General features: G+C 38.8%; 1 protein-coding gene across 1 annotated transcript in view; it reads right to left on the reverse strand.

Moving 5' to 3' along the window:
• Positions 1-19,425, reverse strand: part of COL6A3 (collagen type VI alpha 3 chain) — a 100,210-nt gene that overhangs the window by 34,406 nt on the left and 46,379 nt on the right. The window contains exons 10-27 of the mRNA XM_018559945.1: positions 17,108-17,713; positions 14,056-14,403; positions 11,886-11,963; positions 11,047-11,192; positions 10,567-10,659; positions 9,705-9,758; positions 9,460-9,531; positions 9,345-9,371; positions 7,229-7,273; positions 7,084-7,137; positions 6,788-6,850; positions 5,292-5,357; positions 4,569-4,622; positions 3,428-3,463; positions 2,838-2,900; positions 2,680-2,742; positions 2,056-2,118; positions 1,264-1,326 (exon numbers count right to left, since the gene is read on the reverse strand). Coding sequence (XP_018415447.1) covers positions 1,264-1,326; positions 2,056-2,118; positions 2,680-2,742; positions 2,838-2,900; positions 3,428-3,463; positions 4,569-4,622; positions 5,292-5,357; positions 6,788-6,850; positions 7,084-7,137; positions 7,229-7,273; positions 9,345-9,371; positions 9,460-9,531; positions 9,705-9,758; positions 10,567-10,659; positions 11,047-11,192; positions 11,886-11,963; positions 14,056-14,403; positions 17,108-17,713 — 1,994 coding nt within the window. The remainder of the gene's footprint in view (positions 1-1,263; positions 1,327-2,055; positions 2,119-2,679; positions 2,743-2,837; positions 2,901-3,427; positions 3,464-4,568; positions 4,623-5,291; positions 5,358-6,787; positions 6,851-7,083; positions 7,138-7,228; positions 7,274-9,344; positions 9,372-9,459; positions 9,532-9,704; positions 9,759-10,566; positions 10,660-11,046; positions 11,193-11,885; positions 11,964-14,055; positions 14,404-17,107; positions 17,714-19,425) is intronic.

Here is a 19,425-nt window from a genome sequence, read left to right on the forward strand (position 1 = left end):
TACTACAAACGGGTGTGCTAATGCACGGTGCACATGAATATGCTGAATATGTGACTGAAGTATGCACGCATCCCCAGTAAGTACATACAAAGAGCCTACAGGATGTGCATAGCACAGGCAAAAAACACATGAAGTACAGGGAAACTGTAGTTTTTAAACAAAATATAATGCAATCATGTTTTACTCACAGTGCTCTACTAAAGTTTAGTTCTACTTTAAGTATTTGTTTTTCTGGGACGTTACAACCACTGAGGAATTTATTTCCTTTTCTTCCTAATACTAAAACCATACGCCATTATAGGAAGAGACCATATTTATTTCTGAAAAACTGTAGTTGCACTCACCTATGCAAATCGGAATACAGTAATTGGTGATTCTGCATTTTATTGCTTATACATTTGTAAAGTCATTTAGAATTAACATCCATCACTATTTCCTAACTGCTATTGGCTGCAGTTATATAAACATTAAAGAAGAACTCCGGTAACATTTGTATTAACCATTGCAGTGGAGCTAACCCTGCACTGTAGGGGTTAACTGCTCATTTTTGTCTAGGGTAAAAAAAGTTATACTCACCTGTTGCTCTGAGCTGGCTTGTTTTTAGACAGGTCCCTAGAGCCTCTCTCCCCCTCCTCTCCAGCAGTCTAAAGTCCCATAAGTAATCACGTCTATACACTGTGTATAGATGTCAGGATGCAGAGGGAGATTCCAATGCTGTAATGGAGGAGGAGAAAGGCAGGAGGGACTGCTGTGACAGCTGGCAGGCTCGGAGCTTTGGGTAATTATAACTTTGCAGTGGAGTTCTTCTTTAGAGCTCAAAATATCAACTTCTAATGTTTTTAGGAAAAATCTAAACATTGTATTTTATTTGTAAGTACATTTTCTAGCTGAGATAACTAGCTTCTCATATTTGTCTGGTTCGGTGAAGCTAACTTTATTATTAAGCTCTTCCTTGTACATTTCCTCAGCTTACCTTTCCCTTTTTAACGAGATTTGCCAGAAACAGTTTCATAAGCACCAGAAATTACATTGCTATTGTGTCATAACCAACTTCTGGTGCTAATGGATTTTCTTTTACAACCATTGAAACATATGCATTCTGATTACAGAACCCTCAACCTCTAATAAATAAGTTCATTCTCCCTGTACTCTTCTGATGATGGCCCAAGCGTCCTTAAGGTTCTGTGGAGAACTGCACATGCAGCATATTCATCACTACAGTTTCAGTAGCTTCATAGGGATGATAACATTTACTCTACTTACTGTCTCACCACGTGGTCCAACAGGTCCATCAGATCCTTTAGGTCCAATATCTCCAGGCTCCCCCTAAAAAGGAAAAAAATTTAAAAAGTAAAGAACTACAATTACAGACAAGTGTAAAATGGTCAATCAACCTACATAACAGTATTTTAAAGTTGTAAAGTTTAATGGTTTAGCCTGTTGGGTATCTACATTATATCAAGGTAACCCTAGTGTATAGATATTCCCATTGTAAAAGCCTGCATATTAAAAAACCAACAAAGCTACAATGCATTTGCATTTATAAATGAGCTCTGAATAACATTTGATGGGAAATTATTAAAAATTTTCAGGAAATTATCAGATGTAAATGATCACTTTCTAAATCTCACTAAAAAGATATGGCGGGTAACTTCTCAGTATCTTTCCATCTAACAATAGCTGATATAAGATATAAAGCTATATGATAATAATCATGCTGCATCATCAGAAACGTTATATGTCTCTTTGAATATATTGTTCTTGCAACCTGAATTTGAAGCTTTGCTGTAATTTAATGTCAATGTCTAAATCATTTTCAGAATAAGGATTAAGCTACATTTAATGTGAAGAAACTTGAAAGAAAGCCATCTTGGCTAACTCAACAGCAATACATTATTTGTTTTAGTACAGAAACAAATGTCTTTCATAATAGCAGAAAATAAACTATTAACATCCCCCTTTTATCAACTTTACACTGAGAAGAGGGTGAGTACATAGGGTATAGAGATAGTACATCTGTGGCTGATATAGGAAAAATTGCAGCTGGAGACAAACCTTGCGCCCTAGTTGTCCGGGTCTGCCACGATCACCAGCAGGTCCAGGAGTGCCTCCTGACCCCTAATGGAATTCAAAAAATAAATATATGCAGGTGTAAGACCACTATCATGCACTATCATTTCCTTTCTTCACACTCATCCCCTAAATCAAGAGTCATAAATACTGTCATAACTAAATATGTTTCTGTCCTTTTTCTCTAGGTATCACTCTATCTCCACAAGGAGCTACAGTGCAATTCATAATTCTTAAAGAACTGAAATTATTATCTTCTTAAACATATGCAAAATAATTTGCTAGTGGTGCACACCTTTCATTTGCATTTGCCTTATTTAAGGCTAAGGTTTGCCCTCACCAATGGCATGAAACCTTGTGGAGCATACCAATATACAGTGCCATGCACATTAATTTAAGCACTGCTATAACATGCCAAGCATTAACACATCATGGTCATACTCAATACGTGAAACAAATTAAGTAATGGATAAAATAAAATTAATAAAAGTATACATAGAAATCTGTGATATTATGTGCAGGTGTTCATGTGAGTAACCATTTTAAACCTATTACCCACTGGTTACATCTACACTAGTTTCTTCCAGAATTTATATCTAGGTAACTCACCCTTGGTCCTGAGCTACCTTGTTCTCCCCTTGTGCCTGGCGTGCCTTGTTGTCCTGGAGGACCCTGAAAATGAGACAGCCAAGCAGGATGCAAAGAGGTAAACAACTCAGAATGAACATGGTTTGTCAGTTATTAATCCGTTTCTTATCATCACTAACCTGAGGACCCCTCAGCCCTTGTTCTCCAACTCCTCCAGGGGTACCATTAGGGCCGCTATTACCCTAGAGAATAGGAAAAATATTTACATAAGTACATTTTTTTAATAGTTAGAGACATGTTTTACAAGGTTTTTATCCAACTTGGTTAATCATAAGAATCATTTAGTTTCTTACTTCACTGCATATTGCAAAATTACATTTGAAGAGGGAACGCCAATTGACAACAGGACTGTATACAACAGTAATAAAATATGTTGATAGCAATATGTAAATCATGATTAAACTTCTATAACACAAAAATTGTGTAATATGTTGATAAATGTATTCATTATATATTTTAAGCAATGCTTAAACATAAAATATAGCTATGTGCAAGCATTTTACAGTAAAACAAAGGAAATACAAGGATATTGTAACTACAGAAAACATGATATATGATAAAATAGTCACATAACATGAAAAAAACTATATGGTATTCTGTCAATAAGGAGAAACTTTACCCTCCCAATAAAAAATGTCTTAATCACATTATAGGAAATATTTGGACAATTTACTATTATGTGGGTGAATGTCTGTATTTGTACAAGTACCTTAACTCCAGGAGGTCCTCTACGGCCACGACCTCCCTACAAGGCAACAAAAAAAGGGAATTATAACATGATACTTATATGCAAATGCATGATACTGGATTGCTTAGCTTAAAAGGTAAGTAAAGCCAAAACGTTTTGGTTTGATTCACTATTTTACTCCTGGGACCAAAAGCCAGGACTACTGCCCGCTAACTGCTGCTGACAGCGTAGAGCCGAGTGGCAGCCAGGAAGGATCCTGACAAAATTGTTGGGATACACCCGGCTGCCTGATTGACAGCAGGCAATAACTACCAGTAGTACTCATCAATTTAGAGTTAACAGTGAATGATGGCCCTAAAATGATTGCTCTCGATCCAAAGTTGTCAATCCTCCACAGAGGAAATGACAGGTCCTCTCTATGGAGACAACAGGAATCTGTTGGACCCCTAATGTCACCTACGGACTCCAGTGATGCTGATGAAGCACAGATCATGCTTCACCAGCTTCTTCTCTAGACACAGCAGCTTTGTTGCTTCCAGATCCAGTAACCATAGGGGAGATCAGTCACTGGGAAAGCCAGGTGCCAGCTGCAAACAGTGATGAAACACCTGAAGCCAGATAAAAAAGGCCTGAATTTGAGCCTAGAAGTTTTTAGTTTATAGTTAATTGGAGCACCAGAGGTGGTACTTTGCTGCTGAAGGTGCTTCAAGAGCTGGTTACAGGCTGCTGAGGGGAAGACACTGCAGGAAGTTCTGGAGGCTTATCTGGGTGGGGGTCCACTACTTACAGGCAGAAGAGTACAGAATGCCAGTTGTGACTTAAAGGCCCTTTCAGCATTGATTATAAGTAGGTCTGGAGTCTGCAACAATCTGTTTTTCAGGGTAACCTGTACATTATTCACTCTCTCTCCCTGAGCTTATGTTTTTTCAATAAACTCATTCAATATTCTGAACCCAGTGGTTCTCACTGGCACCCAGTTGTTTTTTTATGCCAGAAATAGCGAAGAACCTCGCCATGAGGTGACATGTCAACCCACCAACCCATCGAGGGGTCCCTACATCAGGGGGTAAGGGGTGTTATATGTAAATGTCTCTAAGCATTCCTTATATTTTACAAATGAACTCTAGTTTTTAGTGCTTTTAAGATATAGTCATCTACTCACAGCTTTCCCTACAACACCATTCGTTCCTGGTACACCATCTCTTCCAGGCTCACCCTGTAGACAGTGAAATAAACTATTACTTCTTGCTATAAAACATTTTGAAAATTCTTTTTTATTCTAAAGGCATGAGAATTTGCATGCTATAAATCTGCCAACAATGAGAAACATATGCAAACAATTTTTTTGTTCAAAAATATAGCAGATTGCTAAATTAATACAATAAATGCCTAAAAGTTAGTTCACTTTTAATTTATAGAACAAATTGAAATAATTAATGAAAGAATGCAAACCTCAGAAACCTCTAGTCGAAACCTGCTGCTTTGGCTTCCATTTTATTTAATGGCTTATTTAGACCTTGTAAATCATCCACTCATAAATGATAATTTTATTATTACAAAGGTGGGTGAATAAAAAGGAAACATAATAGTTAGAGATGACGCATTACTCCAAAGTTCCACTGCTATGTATACACTGATCACTTCCATATGTTGTGTCTTTGAAAAAAACAAGTCCGAAGATTCACCCGTTTAATTGAATAAATGGATCTTCTAACATTCCCTTAACTATAGCAAAGTCATTACATGGTAGAAGTGATCAGAATAGACCATGAGAGTAATATGGAGGCTACCATTGTTGCCAATACCAAGCATGCAACATATTAAACTTAGGGAAAAATCTAATTTCATATGAAATGTTCCCAGCCAATAACCAAAAATACTTTACCACACTTCCTGCTTCTCCTTTTCCTCCTTTTGGTCCTCTCTGAGGTGAATCAGTTCCCTGTTCACCCTAGGAATAAACAGGAATAAATAGTCATAGTAATAAATAGAAATAGTAATATTTCCTGACTATTTTCTATTGATATGATTGCTGCAAATATAGGGAAATGTTCACTAAACAACAGGCACAGCTTGAAAATCATCCCTGCATATATCACACCAGTATTTGAGGTTATGGACAAACATAGCTAGGTACAATTTACATTGATTTATTGACACACTGAAACACTGTATTTTTGCTTGCATGTCATTGGGTGATGGAAGTCAGCAGAGCTTCACCTCATTTACTAAACTAAGGGAAAACCTCCCCTGCAAAATGCAAATTCCCTTGCAAAGTGAACAGCAAATCAACCCCACAGAGTTTATAGTGTGCAACCTATATAACCTACAGTGATCTTTGCTGCTTGTCAGAGACTCACCCGGCGCGTCCGTCCTCTCCAGCGGCGCGCCGTCTCAGCCGTGACGTCACGACGGGGCTCCGCCCCTAGACTGTGGCTTCCCTCCTTAAGCCACGACGGAGACACTCACTCGGCGTTCAGTCAATGAGGAACGTCGAGCGAGGTCTCCCCGCATTCCTCCGAACCAGGCTTATTGCCAGCGCTTCCACCAGCAGATAACCACCCGCAGGGACGCAGCATTCACCCCCACCTCATCTCCAGGACATTGCAGAACCCTAAGGACTCCAGAGCAGCAACAGCATACTCCTCAACCGCAAGTACTGGGGCACTCCCCCTATCTTCTGGTGCTAGAACTGCATCGCCTGACCATAACGTGGTATATATATTAAGGGGCTGTTAACCACTTGCTGCATAGTACTTAAACTATCAATAATCCATGTTCTGATGCTAGGATTGCAGAACCTGATCAAGTTGAAGTGTTTCATATACATGCCTGCATAGGAGACCTGTGAGAATCTGCATAATACATATACCTGTTTCCACTGTATGAATACCAGAGCTACTTAAATCACTGTGATAACCTCTATGCTGCATCCCTTACCAGGTGCTCATTAGTGTGGGGTGTACCATTAGAAGCTACAGTCCCATCACTCCCCATTGCTGCACATTGCAGACTAATAGATTGCTACCCATACTCTGCTCCTTATAGGCCGGGGATACATGATGTGGAACGGTTTCCTATCACACTGAGTGTATTAGGGAACTGTCTATCTGACCCAATCCCATAGGCCGTACTACAGGAGTTCCGCAGCTGCGACCCTCAACCCTATTCCGCTTGCAGAACGTGACACTGCTTTAATCAAATAGTGTTGGCTAGCGCATAGCAGCCCAAAGCTCATAGCATGGTCTTAGATGGACAAGCACTTTTGACAAATGACAGAACTGTCAGCCATTGCTCGCCTGTTGGAGACAAATTATGATATTAAATGTGATATGAAATAAGATATTATATGGCACAATATTAACATTAATTAAGTCTTACCGGATCACCTCGTAAACCTTGATCTCCTCTCTCCCCTATTCCTCCTTTCTGACCTTTTTCTCCCTATAGAACACAAGAAACATTACTTGGGTAATATTGTGAAAGAAACTAAAATAGTAGAAGTAGTAGAATTCCTCAATAGTATACTGATAGATAATTAAAAAAGGGAAAATCAGAAATTTGCAGCCTTTGAGGTTGTATTTACATGCTATTTTAATCTATGTACATGTTATCATCAGTGCAAAGTGATATCTAACTGTGCTTCAACTGACAAAAGAATAAAAAAACATACTAACCCGTGGCCCTTGGCTGCCTCCTTCTCCTGCAGATCCTAGAGAACCTCGTTTACCCTAAAACGATGAAATGATTGTGTCATGTTCAGAAACTCCAAAACATAATTTATATTCATTTTTTACTGATAATAACAGAAAGGGTACTTACTTCTTCTCCATCTATTCCATCCAGGCCAATTTCTCCTACTTCACCCTATGGATACAAACAGTGATTTTATTCAATATTTTACTTGTTTTGGAAAAGTTGCAAAAACTTAGTGGGCAGGAGCTCACCAAAAAGTAATCTGTTGTATTAAAGCTGAGATACATTCATCTAAAAATGCCAATGAATGTAGCTTTTGTGTTTCTTCTGAAAGGGTTGCCCCCATGATAATTGTTTTATCCCCCAATTTCTGTTAAAGTACTGGATACATAGTGGTGAAGCCCTAGATCAGGGAAAGATTCAAAAACACACTGGCCATGACCTGCCACTTACTAAAACCCACTACATGGTCAGTAAATGGAATATTATTGTGGAAGAGTGATGAGGGTGTGTAGATGTTTACTCTAACTCAAAGTGACTGTTGCACAGAGTCACAGAAAATTATCTGCTGCCTTGCATGGGCTATCAATAGGGGAAAGACTTAGGATTCAAAAGCAATAAGCGTATAACTTAATTGGCCATAAGAAAAATAAATATAACTTTACCGGGGTAGCTGCATATCAATTTTATATGGCTAGCCGAGCAATGAACCAGGTCAAAGAGCGAACATATTAAGCATGCAAGTTTAGAATGTTGCAAACTGCTGTATGAAGAAACCTAATTTCCTCATTACTTTGCTATAACACAGTGTGGTAAACTAAGTGAAATTCACAGTATAATTTGGTTTCTAACATTGGCAGGCACCAAATAAGGGTCTTTGTTTAAGGAACTGATTATATTCCAGTGTTTGCTGTTTTACAGCTATCAAACCAATGTGCCAACTCTTCTCTATAACATCTACTCTGGATTTACAGAAAGTTGTCTAAAATATCCATATTCCTGCCCGTTGGCTGAATCTAGGATCCAAAAATCAAATTCAGAAGGATAAATGGATACAGTACAAAATGAGGCTGCACATATCCAGTCTAAAGAAACAAACACAGTGGAATGTTACAAACCAACATGCTATAATTTTACAGAATAGGTGGTACCATAAAGTTATGGTTAGGTACTTAGACCAGTGTGGCATACCGCATGTCTTGCTTTTCCATCTCCTATTATGATAGTAATTCCACAAATGTAATGTCTCTGAGTCAGAACATGGCTAGTTTAAAGGAGGCAACATCAATGTATTAACTGATATAACTGTTTTTAACCCAAAGTTGTTATTTAGAGTGAAATGATGCTCAAATCATTGACCATGAAATATATTAAGACTATCCGTAAAATTTAATTGTCAGTTTTGAGATGTTGCAATCTTTTGAGCAACAGAAAGCAATAAACTTTAATAGGATTTGTCCGAGCGGAAATTTATGTTTGGCAATGAACATTACAAAAAAATTTGGCAACATTTTCACATTTAAGGAATGCCAAGATAGAATGCTACAATCGGCACTGTATGTTTTTAGGACGATGTAGGGTTTGCTATCGCCTATGCTGCCCGATAATGTACTTGAGATATATGTCACATGACATTGCTGTTTATTTTGTAACTGTAAATGTAACTTATGCTGGCTTGTATTTGAAAGCTTAACCAAACTACTAGTTATATAAGAGACTGTATGAGGCAAAACAATGATTTTAAATGGGATTTAATTTGAATTAGTTTTGTTGTATTAATTATTCCATTGGCCCTTGCTGCTAGTCAGTCCTTTATCATGTTACAAACTAAACTAAACTAATATGATTTCAAATCTTGCCCTTCAATAACTCATCAGACAGCCCACAGGGAATGTATTCTACATAGGACAGTTAATTGCAAATTAGGTTTAGCAGCCCAATCTGGCACAATAGTGAGTCTGTGAATTGGCAACTTAGCTATTTGTAACCTTTCTAGAAGAATGGTCAGTTTTATATACAGAATAGCCAGTTTGTTCATATATACAATTATATTATGATCAAACTCATGGCTCACGAACCATAAGCATTTTAAAGGGTACGTTACAATCTCGTCGATGTGATATCTGTATAGGCTAGTCAAACTAATTTATTTTATACTGATGGGGTAAGTATGCTTTCTCTTATTAATGTGGACAGTCAGAAGTGTACATCTGTATTGTGTTTATTGTACAGTCTATCTTACCTTATCTCCATTGAACCCACGGCCACCCTAGAAAAGAAAAGAAAAAATGCTTTTTAGCTTGGAGAAAATAAGGTTTAAGCATTAACTCAATAGCTAAAGACACAGGTGACCTTACCTTGCCTCCTCTTGGACCTGGACATCCCTGGAAACCTTGTGTTCCATTCACACCAGGAGGACCTCGCTCTCCCTATAGCAGAAATAAAAAGGGCCATTAGATTATGTCTTCACTCAGTAATAAAAATTAAGATAATGCAGAACTTTATAGCAATGTTAGGGCTTTTATTTTATTGCATTTGGAAAGATAGTGTGGTACATGTACTAACCATGAAAAGACTACTTAAATAAGGAATCAGCACTTACTGGTCCTCCTTCTTCTCCTGGGAAGCCTTGGTGTCCTTTGAGACCTGGTGCACCCTACAAAAATAAGAAAAACATAAATCATCCCTTCAGCTTAGTTATAAAGCCAATGGAGGATTACAGATAGCTGTATTTGGCTCATCATAAATTGTTTTTTGCGAACAACTAGACTGATGAATCAACAGTTACTTAGTTTAATCAGAATGTGCAGGCATAAATGCTGTTCATGTGTCTGCATTTTATTTTGTCTTAGTAGATTTTTCCCCCAAACATATCTATCTATCTATCTATCTATCTATCTATCTATCTATCTATCTATCTATCTATCTATCTATCTATCTGTCTGTCTATCTATCGCATGTGTATTTATTAGTCTGCATTTTATTGTCTTCCATTTTTTACTTTAGTTGAAGCTTATCTCATTGATTTTTGAAGGTCCTTTGCAGGCTAAATAATGTTTTCCTAAAATACAGATCAATTTTGTGACCGAGTTTATTCAAAAGATACATTGTACCATAACCTTTGATTCTTTCACAATAAAAGTATAATTTCATATTATTGGCAAATACATGTGTACTGTAGATTTAAAACTTCCATAATGCCAAGGTTACTTTTACTACTTTTTTCTTGTTGCCAAGCAATCCTAAGGTCCGGAAACACCATGTAGGATTGTTGCACTTATTTATGTATTGGAACCATAATAAAAAAAAGTAGAATATCAGACAACTGAATGTGTTAAAATAATATGAGATAATGGAAAAGAGAAAAGAAAAAAAAGAATATAAGGTAATAGTAGCAGAGAAGAAAAACAAAACAAAGAATAATACACTGTTGATTAATGTCCTATATTTTATATTAAACCAACCTTTGTTCCAATGACACCTGGAGGTCCAATATCACCTCTCTGTCCAGAACATTTGCATGGCACTCCACAGCATCCTTTTTCTGCAATGTTATCCTGTGTTAAAGGAATGAAATAACACATGAGACATCTACCCTACCAAATGAGATAGGAATGATGTATTTATTTGGAATGAGCTAGGATATTGCATTACTAGATCAGCAGTAAACTGCTTACATACACTGATCAATGTTCTCTAAATGCAGGTGTTTTAGATTTATTTAATTAATGAGGATTTCCTGTTTTGCAAAAAACATCAGGTTTCATTTATAAATATGTTATTATTGTAATAACACCCACCTGATTCACGTTTCCAAACGTTCTTTTTCAGTACAAATTTAACTCTGATAGGGTGCTATGTGGGCACTACAAGCATTTCTCATTTGCTAAATAAAACTCACCATAACAGTCAATATAAGTCAAACTAAGACAGGATTGATTTACCAGCTCTTCGATGATCTCATAATCCAGATCCACACGGTTTAATTTCAATGGGTTATTGTAAGTGAATCCTCTTCCAAATTCTAACTGCATAATTTGATCAAATCTGGGAACACTTTCCAACCCCACAAATAACAGCGCCTTCACTCCTGTAAAATATGATTTAAAAATATTGAAACAATAAAGTTAGTGAAAATATGTTCTTGGCATTAAAGTAAACCTGTTGCTTTATCCTGCATGTGCATAGCACAGGTTTATATTAGAAGTCCATGCACACCCAAAAGAAATTATTTTTGGGAAATGCCCTTCATACGAAATGTCAGCCAGCTGCAATTTTCTGTAACAACTGCAGGGACTTCCTAACCAAATTTTATGACCTCGCCCCTGTCATTGCCAATACTATCTCACTTCAACTTAAGTAACTGTGCCATTCCATGCTGCTAAACTATATATTTATTCCTGCAGAATGTTCTACAGTGAGAGACGACAGAGCCAGTCCACCTCACTTAATATGTGGTGTAGAAAATAATAATTAATGTAGTGAAGAAAAAAAGTTGGTGCTTCTAGAAATTCAACATGTCCATCGTGACATATCAGTTTTCTATCGACTTGCTGATATTTTCAGCCATTTTTTACATGTAAGCTCACACAAGCAGGGTCCTTCAAAACCTAATTTATTAAATTGTATTTTAACTGTACTGTCATGTTTTATTTGTTAACTGCTGCACAAACTGGTGGCACTTTATACTGTACACCCTGTATTAAAATATTAATTGAAAGTTACTTCTTCGTGCACCCCTATTCTCACCATCTGGGTTTCACTGGGAAGAATGAACACTTACCTGAAGCTTGTAAGGCTGCAGAAGCTTGCTGCAATTCAGACATGTTTGCATCAACTCCATCTGTCATGTGGATAAATAGTATTTACGAACAAATTTTCGTTGCAGCAAAGTGACATTAGAAAGAAAATGTGACTTTTTTTAACTTTTGACAGTCTACAGAGACAACAAAAAAAAATACAGCGAAAATTTTTATTTGACTCTCTGCAAGAAAAAATACCCAAAGCTCGTCGACACAACCAATCCCCACGAACTCGGGACAGTCATTATGACAGTTCTGCTCCCGAATGTCAAAAAAGGGGTGGAACAAGGCCTGAGATGCCACGACTCGCTCTGCTCCTTTGTTGACATTCGAGTCAGAGCTGTCATTTTGTGGCGAGAGTTGTTGGGTTCGGTCGTGTCAGCGGGCGTCGGGTATTTGTTTTCTTTCGAGAATCGGCAGCCATTGTCCATCGTGATTGATGTGGATATACACCGCTAGATGATATGATTTACGCTGGATGATATGATTTACATTTGGATTACATCGATGGACATTTTTTATGGGGTTGGGATTTTTTTTCACATGAAGGATTTTTTTTTACGGTGTGGTATGTTTATTTACAATTTTACTTTATTTGGTGAACGAGTAGGGGTAACAACTACCCCTTATGCATTCACAAAGGGAGGCAGCATCTGGGTGCCCACTTTATGAAAGGGGCACTCAGATTCCTATAAGCCCGCCTGTCTGCAGAAGAGGCCCTTGTCCCAATTGACAATTGGTCTCCCCGGCAAAGCACCCTCCCCATGTTGACTGAATGTGGCCTGGTATGGTGCACGCTTGCCCCCCCACCTCCCCCCCTTCCTGCTCTGGCAGGCTGCTCGGACCAAGGGTCTTATAAGAGGTTTTTCTTTGCCATTGGGGTCCCCCCTAAAATTGGATGGATTGGGAAGGGGACTACGCTATGTTTTTTTAACATTTAACAACATAAATTAATTCGGAAAAAATGTTGGATGCATCCGAAATTTTCATTATCAAAAATTTGGAAACGTTCGGATTCATTATTTTTTCATTCAGGAATTCGGATGCATCAGAATGTCTGAATATAACAAAATTTGTACGAATTCCAATTCAGAACGAAAGAATCGCACATGTTTATTTAAAATATAACTGCACATTCACTAAAACATATACATTTCTCAGGCACCACATTCTTCAGTATTCAGTGAGCTTCTGAGACCCAAACTTATCCTTAGCAGACACAGACTGGCTTTCATCCATTGGTTTCGCTACTCATCTTTAGATACCTTGTGTATTATCCTCAATAAGTCCTTTCCATTCTCTGACTCCTCATACATGGAACCACATGGAAATCATACTGTTCTCTCTCAGCATAGCCACTTTTTTATGATTGCACTGCCTGCTTCTGCTCCAACTTCCACCCCCACCCAGCACATACTTCACTTCTGACAGCACATATTGTTTGTTAGTGTAGGTGGAGATACGGGAATAATATTTCACTTCATGCTGGTGAACTTTTAATGAAGACTTCTCAAACACAGAACATAGAATCTTGATCACTGAATCAGTCACTAACTTTAACAACAGAAACGATACTCAACTCTGGTTGATGCACCTTCTGCTATAGCAGTCATTCTTTACAGGAATCTCTGTAAGTAGACAACCCCTGGGGGAACATGGCCCAACCCCATGTTTGCTTTAGAATGGGGAAAGCACTGTTACATGATCATATGGCAGTTCTAGGTTTTTCTCACAACACAGGAAAAGGGGTGTTACTCTAATGACTGCCTACGCAGAAATACTTTCCTCACTGAGCAGCTAGTGCCCTTTCTCCTGATTGGGGAGAGCTTTCCACCGATCACAGAAAAGAACCTTTGCTACCAGTGGGAAAGTAGGGTCAACTCTCTTTAAGCCCCTGTAACAACTTCTTACAAGCTTGTTTATAGCAATGATGGTTGCAGTCCCATGGCCAGGCCATGCTGCTGGAAACAAAAATGTCCCTCTGTAGAGGTAACCAGTTATTTCCGACTATTTTTCATATGCTGCACAGACATGTACAAATGCCAACATTCCAAAACACTGTTCTGTACATAAATTTATTTTTGTTAACACTCTCCTACAATTAAAACATGTTTTAAAAAAAGCAGTAGAAAGTAAATTGAATCTGTCATACCTTAACGCTTTTGGGTTCCCCGGCATTGTTGAATTTGTTCAAATATGTCTGCAGAGTTCGGCCATTCAACACATAAGGCCCTCGAGTGCCCATGGTAGTGATTTTGTCAGCCAGTTCTATACGGTAATCAGAAAAGTCAAATGCCTCCACAGGCCCTGTTCTGCCCTGTGACAAGACAGCAACTTTCACCGAAGGCTTTTTGTCACCACTGCAACTTATTTTTTGCATGTTGGAAATTCGTTCCAGAATTTGTCCTAGTTTAGGCTTCAGCCCTCTCTGAAATGCAAAGACATCTTGCCCAGCGCTTACATCGACATCAAATCCTATAATCACCTCCAGATTACAGTCTGAAAAGAGATAACAATTATGTTTCTCCACATGTTCTTTCTGGTACACAACATGTTTGTTGTGTATTGCACACTCAGTCTAGAAACATTAAAGTACACTAAGTTGTAAAGTCTGGCTCTGCATGCTGTTGTCAGTAGTCTATAGATGATTAGCCCCAGATTGTATCTAATTGAAAGTGACAATTAATAATCACATCCAATGTGTAAATGTGAATGTACAGTATATCTCATAAGATGTAGTAGAATCTCATACTTTATCTTTGGAATATTGTAACTACTTATTATGAAAAATACATAAATGATAAGAATCAAAATTATGCCATAAACCTGGAAAGAATCAAATGCATTGTTGTTGTTAGCACATTAGCACACTACTACATTACCTATTTAGTAATAGCTGCATATGGATAGCAGATTAGTGTAACAATATCATCAGTGCTTACTATAGGTGGTGACATAGCCCTGAGAATGAAGGATGGGGAGATAATTGTCCATACTTAAATTACCTGAATACTGGGATCTGCCACTACACACTGGCTATGCTGGCAATGGGACAATCACAGTACCTTAATCAGGGCTCAAAATGTCAAGTCCTGAGCTACTAGCCAGGCCTTAGGAGTTACTAGCCACCAGTTGCCCCACCTAAACCTTACCCTGCCCCGGCCTTAACTCCGCCCCTAAACCCCCCCTTATGATAATTCTTATCTTATGATAGTTGCCGCTTGTAAACGGCAGATTAGAAGCAGAAGGAAGCCGGAGCTGACAGGAGCTGCTCTCCGACACAGATGCAGACCGTAGAGCTGCTCCTGCAAGTCAGGTACGCGGTCTGCCTGACATGTCAGCTGGCTGCGGGCAACATAGTACCGGCTCGCGGGCCGGAGTTGTCCCGCGGACCGGTACTTGGAGACCCAAATTTCCAGGCGAGTGGAAATTTTGAGCCCTGCCTTAATTCTTTCCTCTACATAAGAGGATATCTTTACAGAAGCTTCCTGTTTGGTGGGCCAGAAGATGTTGCTGTATTCCTTATCTTACGTACTTACTGATCTTTCAAGATCCCATCCAAACAGTGGACAACGCAATGGGTGTGTGTATGGCAATTTTATCCAACAGCATTGGTGGACTTGTGGGTGCATCCATCCATTTCTACATACATATCACACATACTTTGCTATTTTCCATTTACTTCCCCATCATTCATGGTGTTCTCCTCTGCTCACCCCTGACCTATTTCCTTCTCAGGTTTTCCCCACACATGGTCTCCTTTCCTGTGAACCTGTTCAGCACCCTTTCACAGCCCCTGTCATCCTTTCAAATATCAAACAACCACTAACACACCACTGCGCTGCAGCACTCTCTTTCACCAGCACTGCTTTATCACAGAAAAACACCATATCCCCCCGGCTGCCTCTCCCAGCTCTGCCAGCACTTTTTTCAATCAACCTCCTCTATAATGTAGGGTATGAATCTGTAAGCCACCAATCATTTGCAAGGAACATAGAAAGAAACAGTATTTTTGCATTAAAGTAATTGATGAGGGAAGTGAGCCAAGCTTTCACCAAGCAAAGGGAAAATTCCCTTGCATACTGAAAAATACTTTGCAAAGGGAACAGCCTATTTGCCTTTAGTAAATCAACTCCCATATCTCACAGCACCCTTGGTCATGCCAGTCCTTTTATGCATCACTACTTTGTTCCTATTTGTATTTGAAGTCCAGCTTCCTCCCACAGCCCTGCAATTCTCCACATCCTTGACTGCTTCTTCTAGCTGGCAGTCCAATACTTTCACTCAATACTTTTCCTCACGGTTCTCACGGTTCACACATTCTTGCTACATTTTACACCACCCTCAGTCATGACAGTCCTCTCACCTTCAGCCCTCTTATTAAGTACATCTGTCCTGTCAGCCCTCACACCACCAGTCCCCTGTCCATCTGGTAGCTACAAACACATCTACCTCTTTTGAGCAATAGCTAACCAGAATTAATTATGGGGACTGGAAGCAAGACATGGAATGAGGAAGTGAGGATATGTAGGGGTTGGAATCCCCACTAAAGGAAGTTTTGATGCAGCACAAGCGAGTGAATATTTGCAATTGACTGCTAACATTTTGCATTTAGTCCTCACAAGCCAATGCATGCAGAGGAAGAAGGGCTAAAAGACCAAGGACCAAATAATCCATGCCCACAAATGACATGAAGACCACATAATCACACACTCACATTAACCAAGAAGAAAAGATTTACAGTAGAGGGTGCTGCATATTATAGGGATGTAAGGGATGTGGACCTTTGTTGCAGAGCCAATGGCTTCATGACTGAGAAAGAACTCTTGTTTCCAGAAAGTAAATTTGTTCTGAGAGGAACTGCAAAAATGTTAATATTTACATTTTATGGGTCAAAATTTGTTGAGTCTAATCTCAACCTCAAATGTGTTTTACTAAAGTGACTTTCTTTTAGGTTTGTTAACTAGAATAGATTAAATTTGTGATGGGCTGTCTTTGAGCAAACTCTTCACATATTCATCTTGGGGAGCACAATAGGTACATGCAAATGCATATGTCTACTATTAACAAATATGTGTCATTCAATTTCAACCGTTTAATTAGTAATATGCCTTTTGGTTGGACAAAATAGTCACAAAATAAATCCATGCTACCATTAAGAAGAATTAGTAATAGAAAAAGGAGACTTAAAAAGTCCACATACCTTTGACAGCACCAATCATATCTGGGCAAATACTCCTCTTCTGCAAAGCCGTCTCTAAAGTGATCAGAACCTGTTCATTCAGCTCCGAAAGAGCCTGCACAGTTGGTGCCCTGAAAGCACTTGGTGCTTCACTTGCAATTTTAGTAATCTCTTCATTACTAATAGTCCCTACTCCGATGGAAAATACTTTGACTCCCTTGCTGGCAAGAGCAAGTGCTGCAGATTGTCCATCACTGACTGACTTTGCCCCTGTGATAATGAAAGCAACCTGAGGAACACCTGTGCCAATTCTGCTGCCTGCTTCTTTTACAAAGTGCTTGTCCTGTATGTGACGAATAGCAATGCCAAGGTTGGCCAGACGTCCTCCTTTAAACTCTGCTTTGGTTACAGCATCCATGATTATGTCGCGGTTGTTGTGGTCCTTTAGGAAAAACTCATCGGTCACATCTGAATTGTACTGAGCCAGTCCGATCTGAATGGCATCATCGTCTTCAATTACAGCATCCACTATGCCAGAGACAAACTGAAGGACCTCCTTAAAGCTATCCCTTCCTAAATTCATGGAGCCATCCACAAGGAAAACAATATCAGCTTCTTTCTTCCCAGCTAAAAGAGAATAGAAAAATGCACCTTTAAGATGTCTGTACCACTGGCATTCATGCTAGCTCTTATACAGTCAAATGTCTTATGTATAGTTCATATTTTGGAGCTGCTCTAACTTCAAACAGATTGGAGTTACAGTAGGTTTACCCCATAATTAATTTGATAAGGTAGTCAACCAGTAGTTTTCCAACCCATCTCTGTCAGTACAGTCAACAAACGGCAGTTTGAGACCCTGCAAACCTATTTACCTAACCCACTAATTATATTTGTCGACAAATTGATTTCTTTTGGATTGCAGGCTTTAAAGCCTAGCTATGGGTCCTGGATTCCCCCACCCCACTCCCATTTTCCCATTCACCCCGATTTGAAAAATCCTGCAGTCTTAAATAAATCGTTATAATACCCTTTTTCCAGGTGTTTTTATTCAAGTGTTGTGAAATCATAGGTCCCCTTGACCTTCTATCTCCACTGGTGGGCAGATCCTAATTGCTGTGGAGAACAGCTCCAAGTATTTACATAACAGAGCTCTGCAGCATTCTCCAGTGAGTCCAGGATGAGGCAAAGCCCTTCCTGGGCTTCCAGGAAGTGGATTGAATGGCACAGTGACAGGACACTAACTCAGAAGAAGAACTAGAGTGGTGAGCAAGTGAGTCTGCAGAGGACAGGGCACATGTTAGGCTAAATAGAGTATCTGGAGCTGCTTTTTTTATTTTTAAAGAGGTTAGCTACAGCAAATTCCTGTGAAATGCAGATAGCAGTAAGGTAACTCTAAAAGAGTGTAATCAAGCAACTGTTCAGCAGTTCAGTTCTCAACTGAAGTTAAAAGTAATAGATTCAACACAGGAGAGGACTGCTATAAGTGTGGGAAAAAGTAAGTGTGGGAAAAGGTAAAAATATATCTAAAGACTCCAATGTGAGTCTATACAGATCCTAAATCCAATGATGACCAAACTTTATAGGGTGAAAAAACATCCTTTAATTCTCTTGAGGGAGCCAAATTTTTCTTCACTTGTGTCTCCCAGCTCACAATGGGAAGGTTTCTGCTACAGGGTTAGTGTTGTTAATCCAGAAAGCAGTGTGCAGAGCCAGGTGTGGTCAGCTGCTTTTTACCAATCTACAGGCTTGTGAATCAGCAGTGACAATTTTGATGGCCACACTTTCTGCAACATCTTCTCCCACTGTAATGCAAGCAGTCATTCATGTGAGGGTGACAATGCTGCTCTGAATTCAGGAGCCTTTCAACAGATTTGTCACCTCATTACAGGAAGCTGCATGGCATGGACCTCACTGATAGGATCAAAAGGTATTTGTGAGAATTTGCAGGAGGACTAAGAGAAATCACAATTACAATTAGGTGTTTTAGCACATATTTTTTTTAAATGAATGATCAAGGTTCTACTTTAAGGACAGTCTTTATTAGAGTAGCTGATAGGACAGGTCCTACTATAGTATATTTCTTATAACTTATTTCGCATAACTTATAAAATGTTCTATGTTATATCTTTGAGCTGCTTTTTTCAGTTACAGCGCATAAGAATACCGCAACCTACTTGCATTAAAATAGAACTGAAAGTTTTTTTTGGTAGAAGAGACTTTGAGAGGAATTTATCAAAACTGGAGCAGACAAAATCTGGAGCAGTTGCCAAGGGCAACCAATCAGCTTCTCTCTTCAGTTTGTTTAGTTAAGATTTGAAAATGAAAGAGAGAAGCTGGTT

This window comes from Nanorana parkeri, unplaced genomic scaffold (assembly GCF_000935625.1).
Source record: "Nanorana parkeri isolate BGI_ZX_2015 unplaced genomic scaffold, ASM93562v1 scaffold423, whole genome shotgun sequence".
NCBI lineage: Eukaryota > Metazoa > Chordata > Amphibia > Anura > Dicroglossidae > Nanorana > Nanorana parkeri.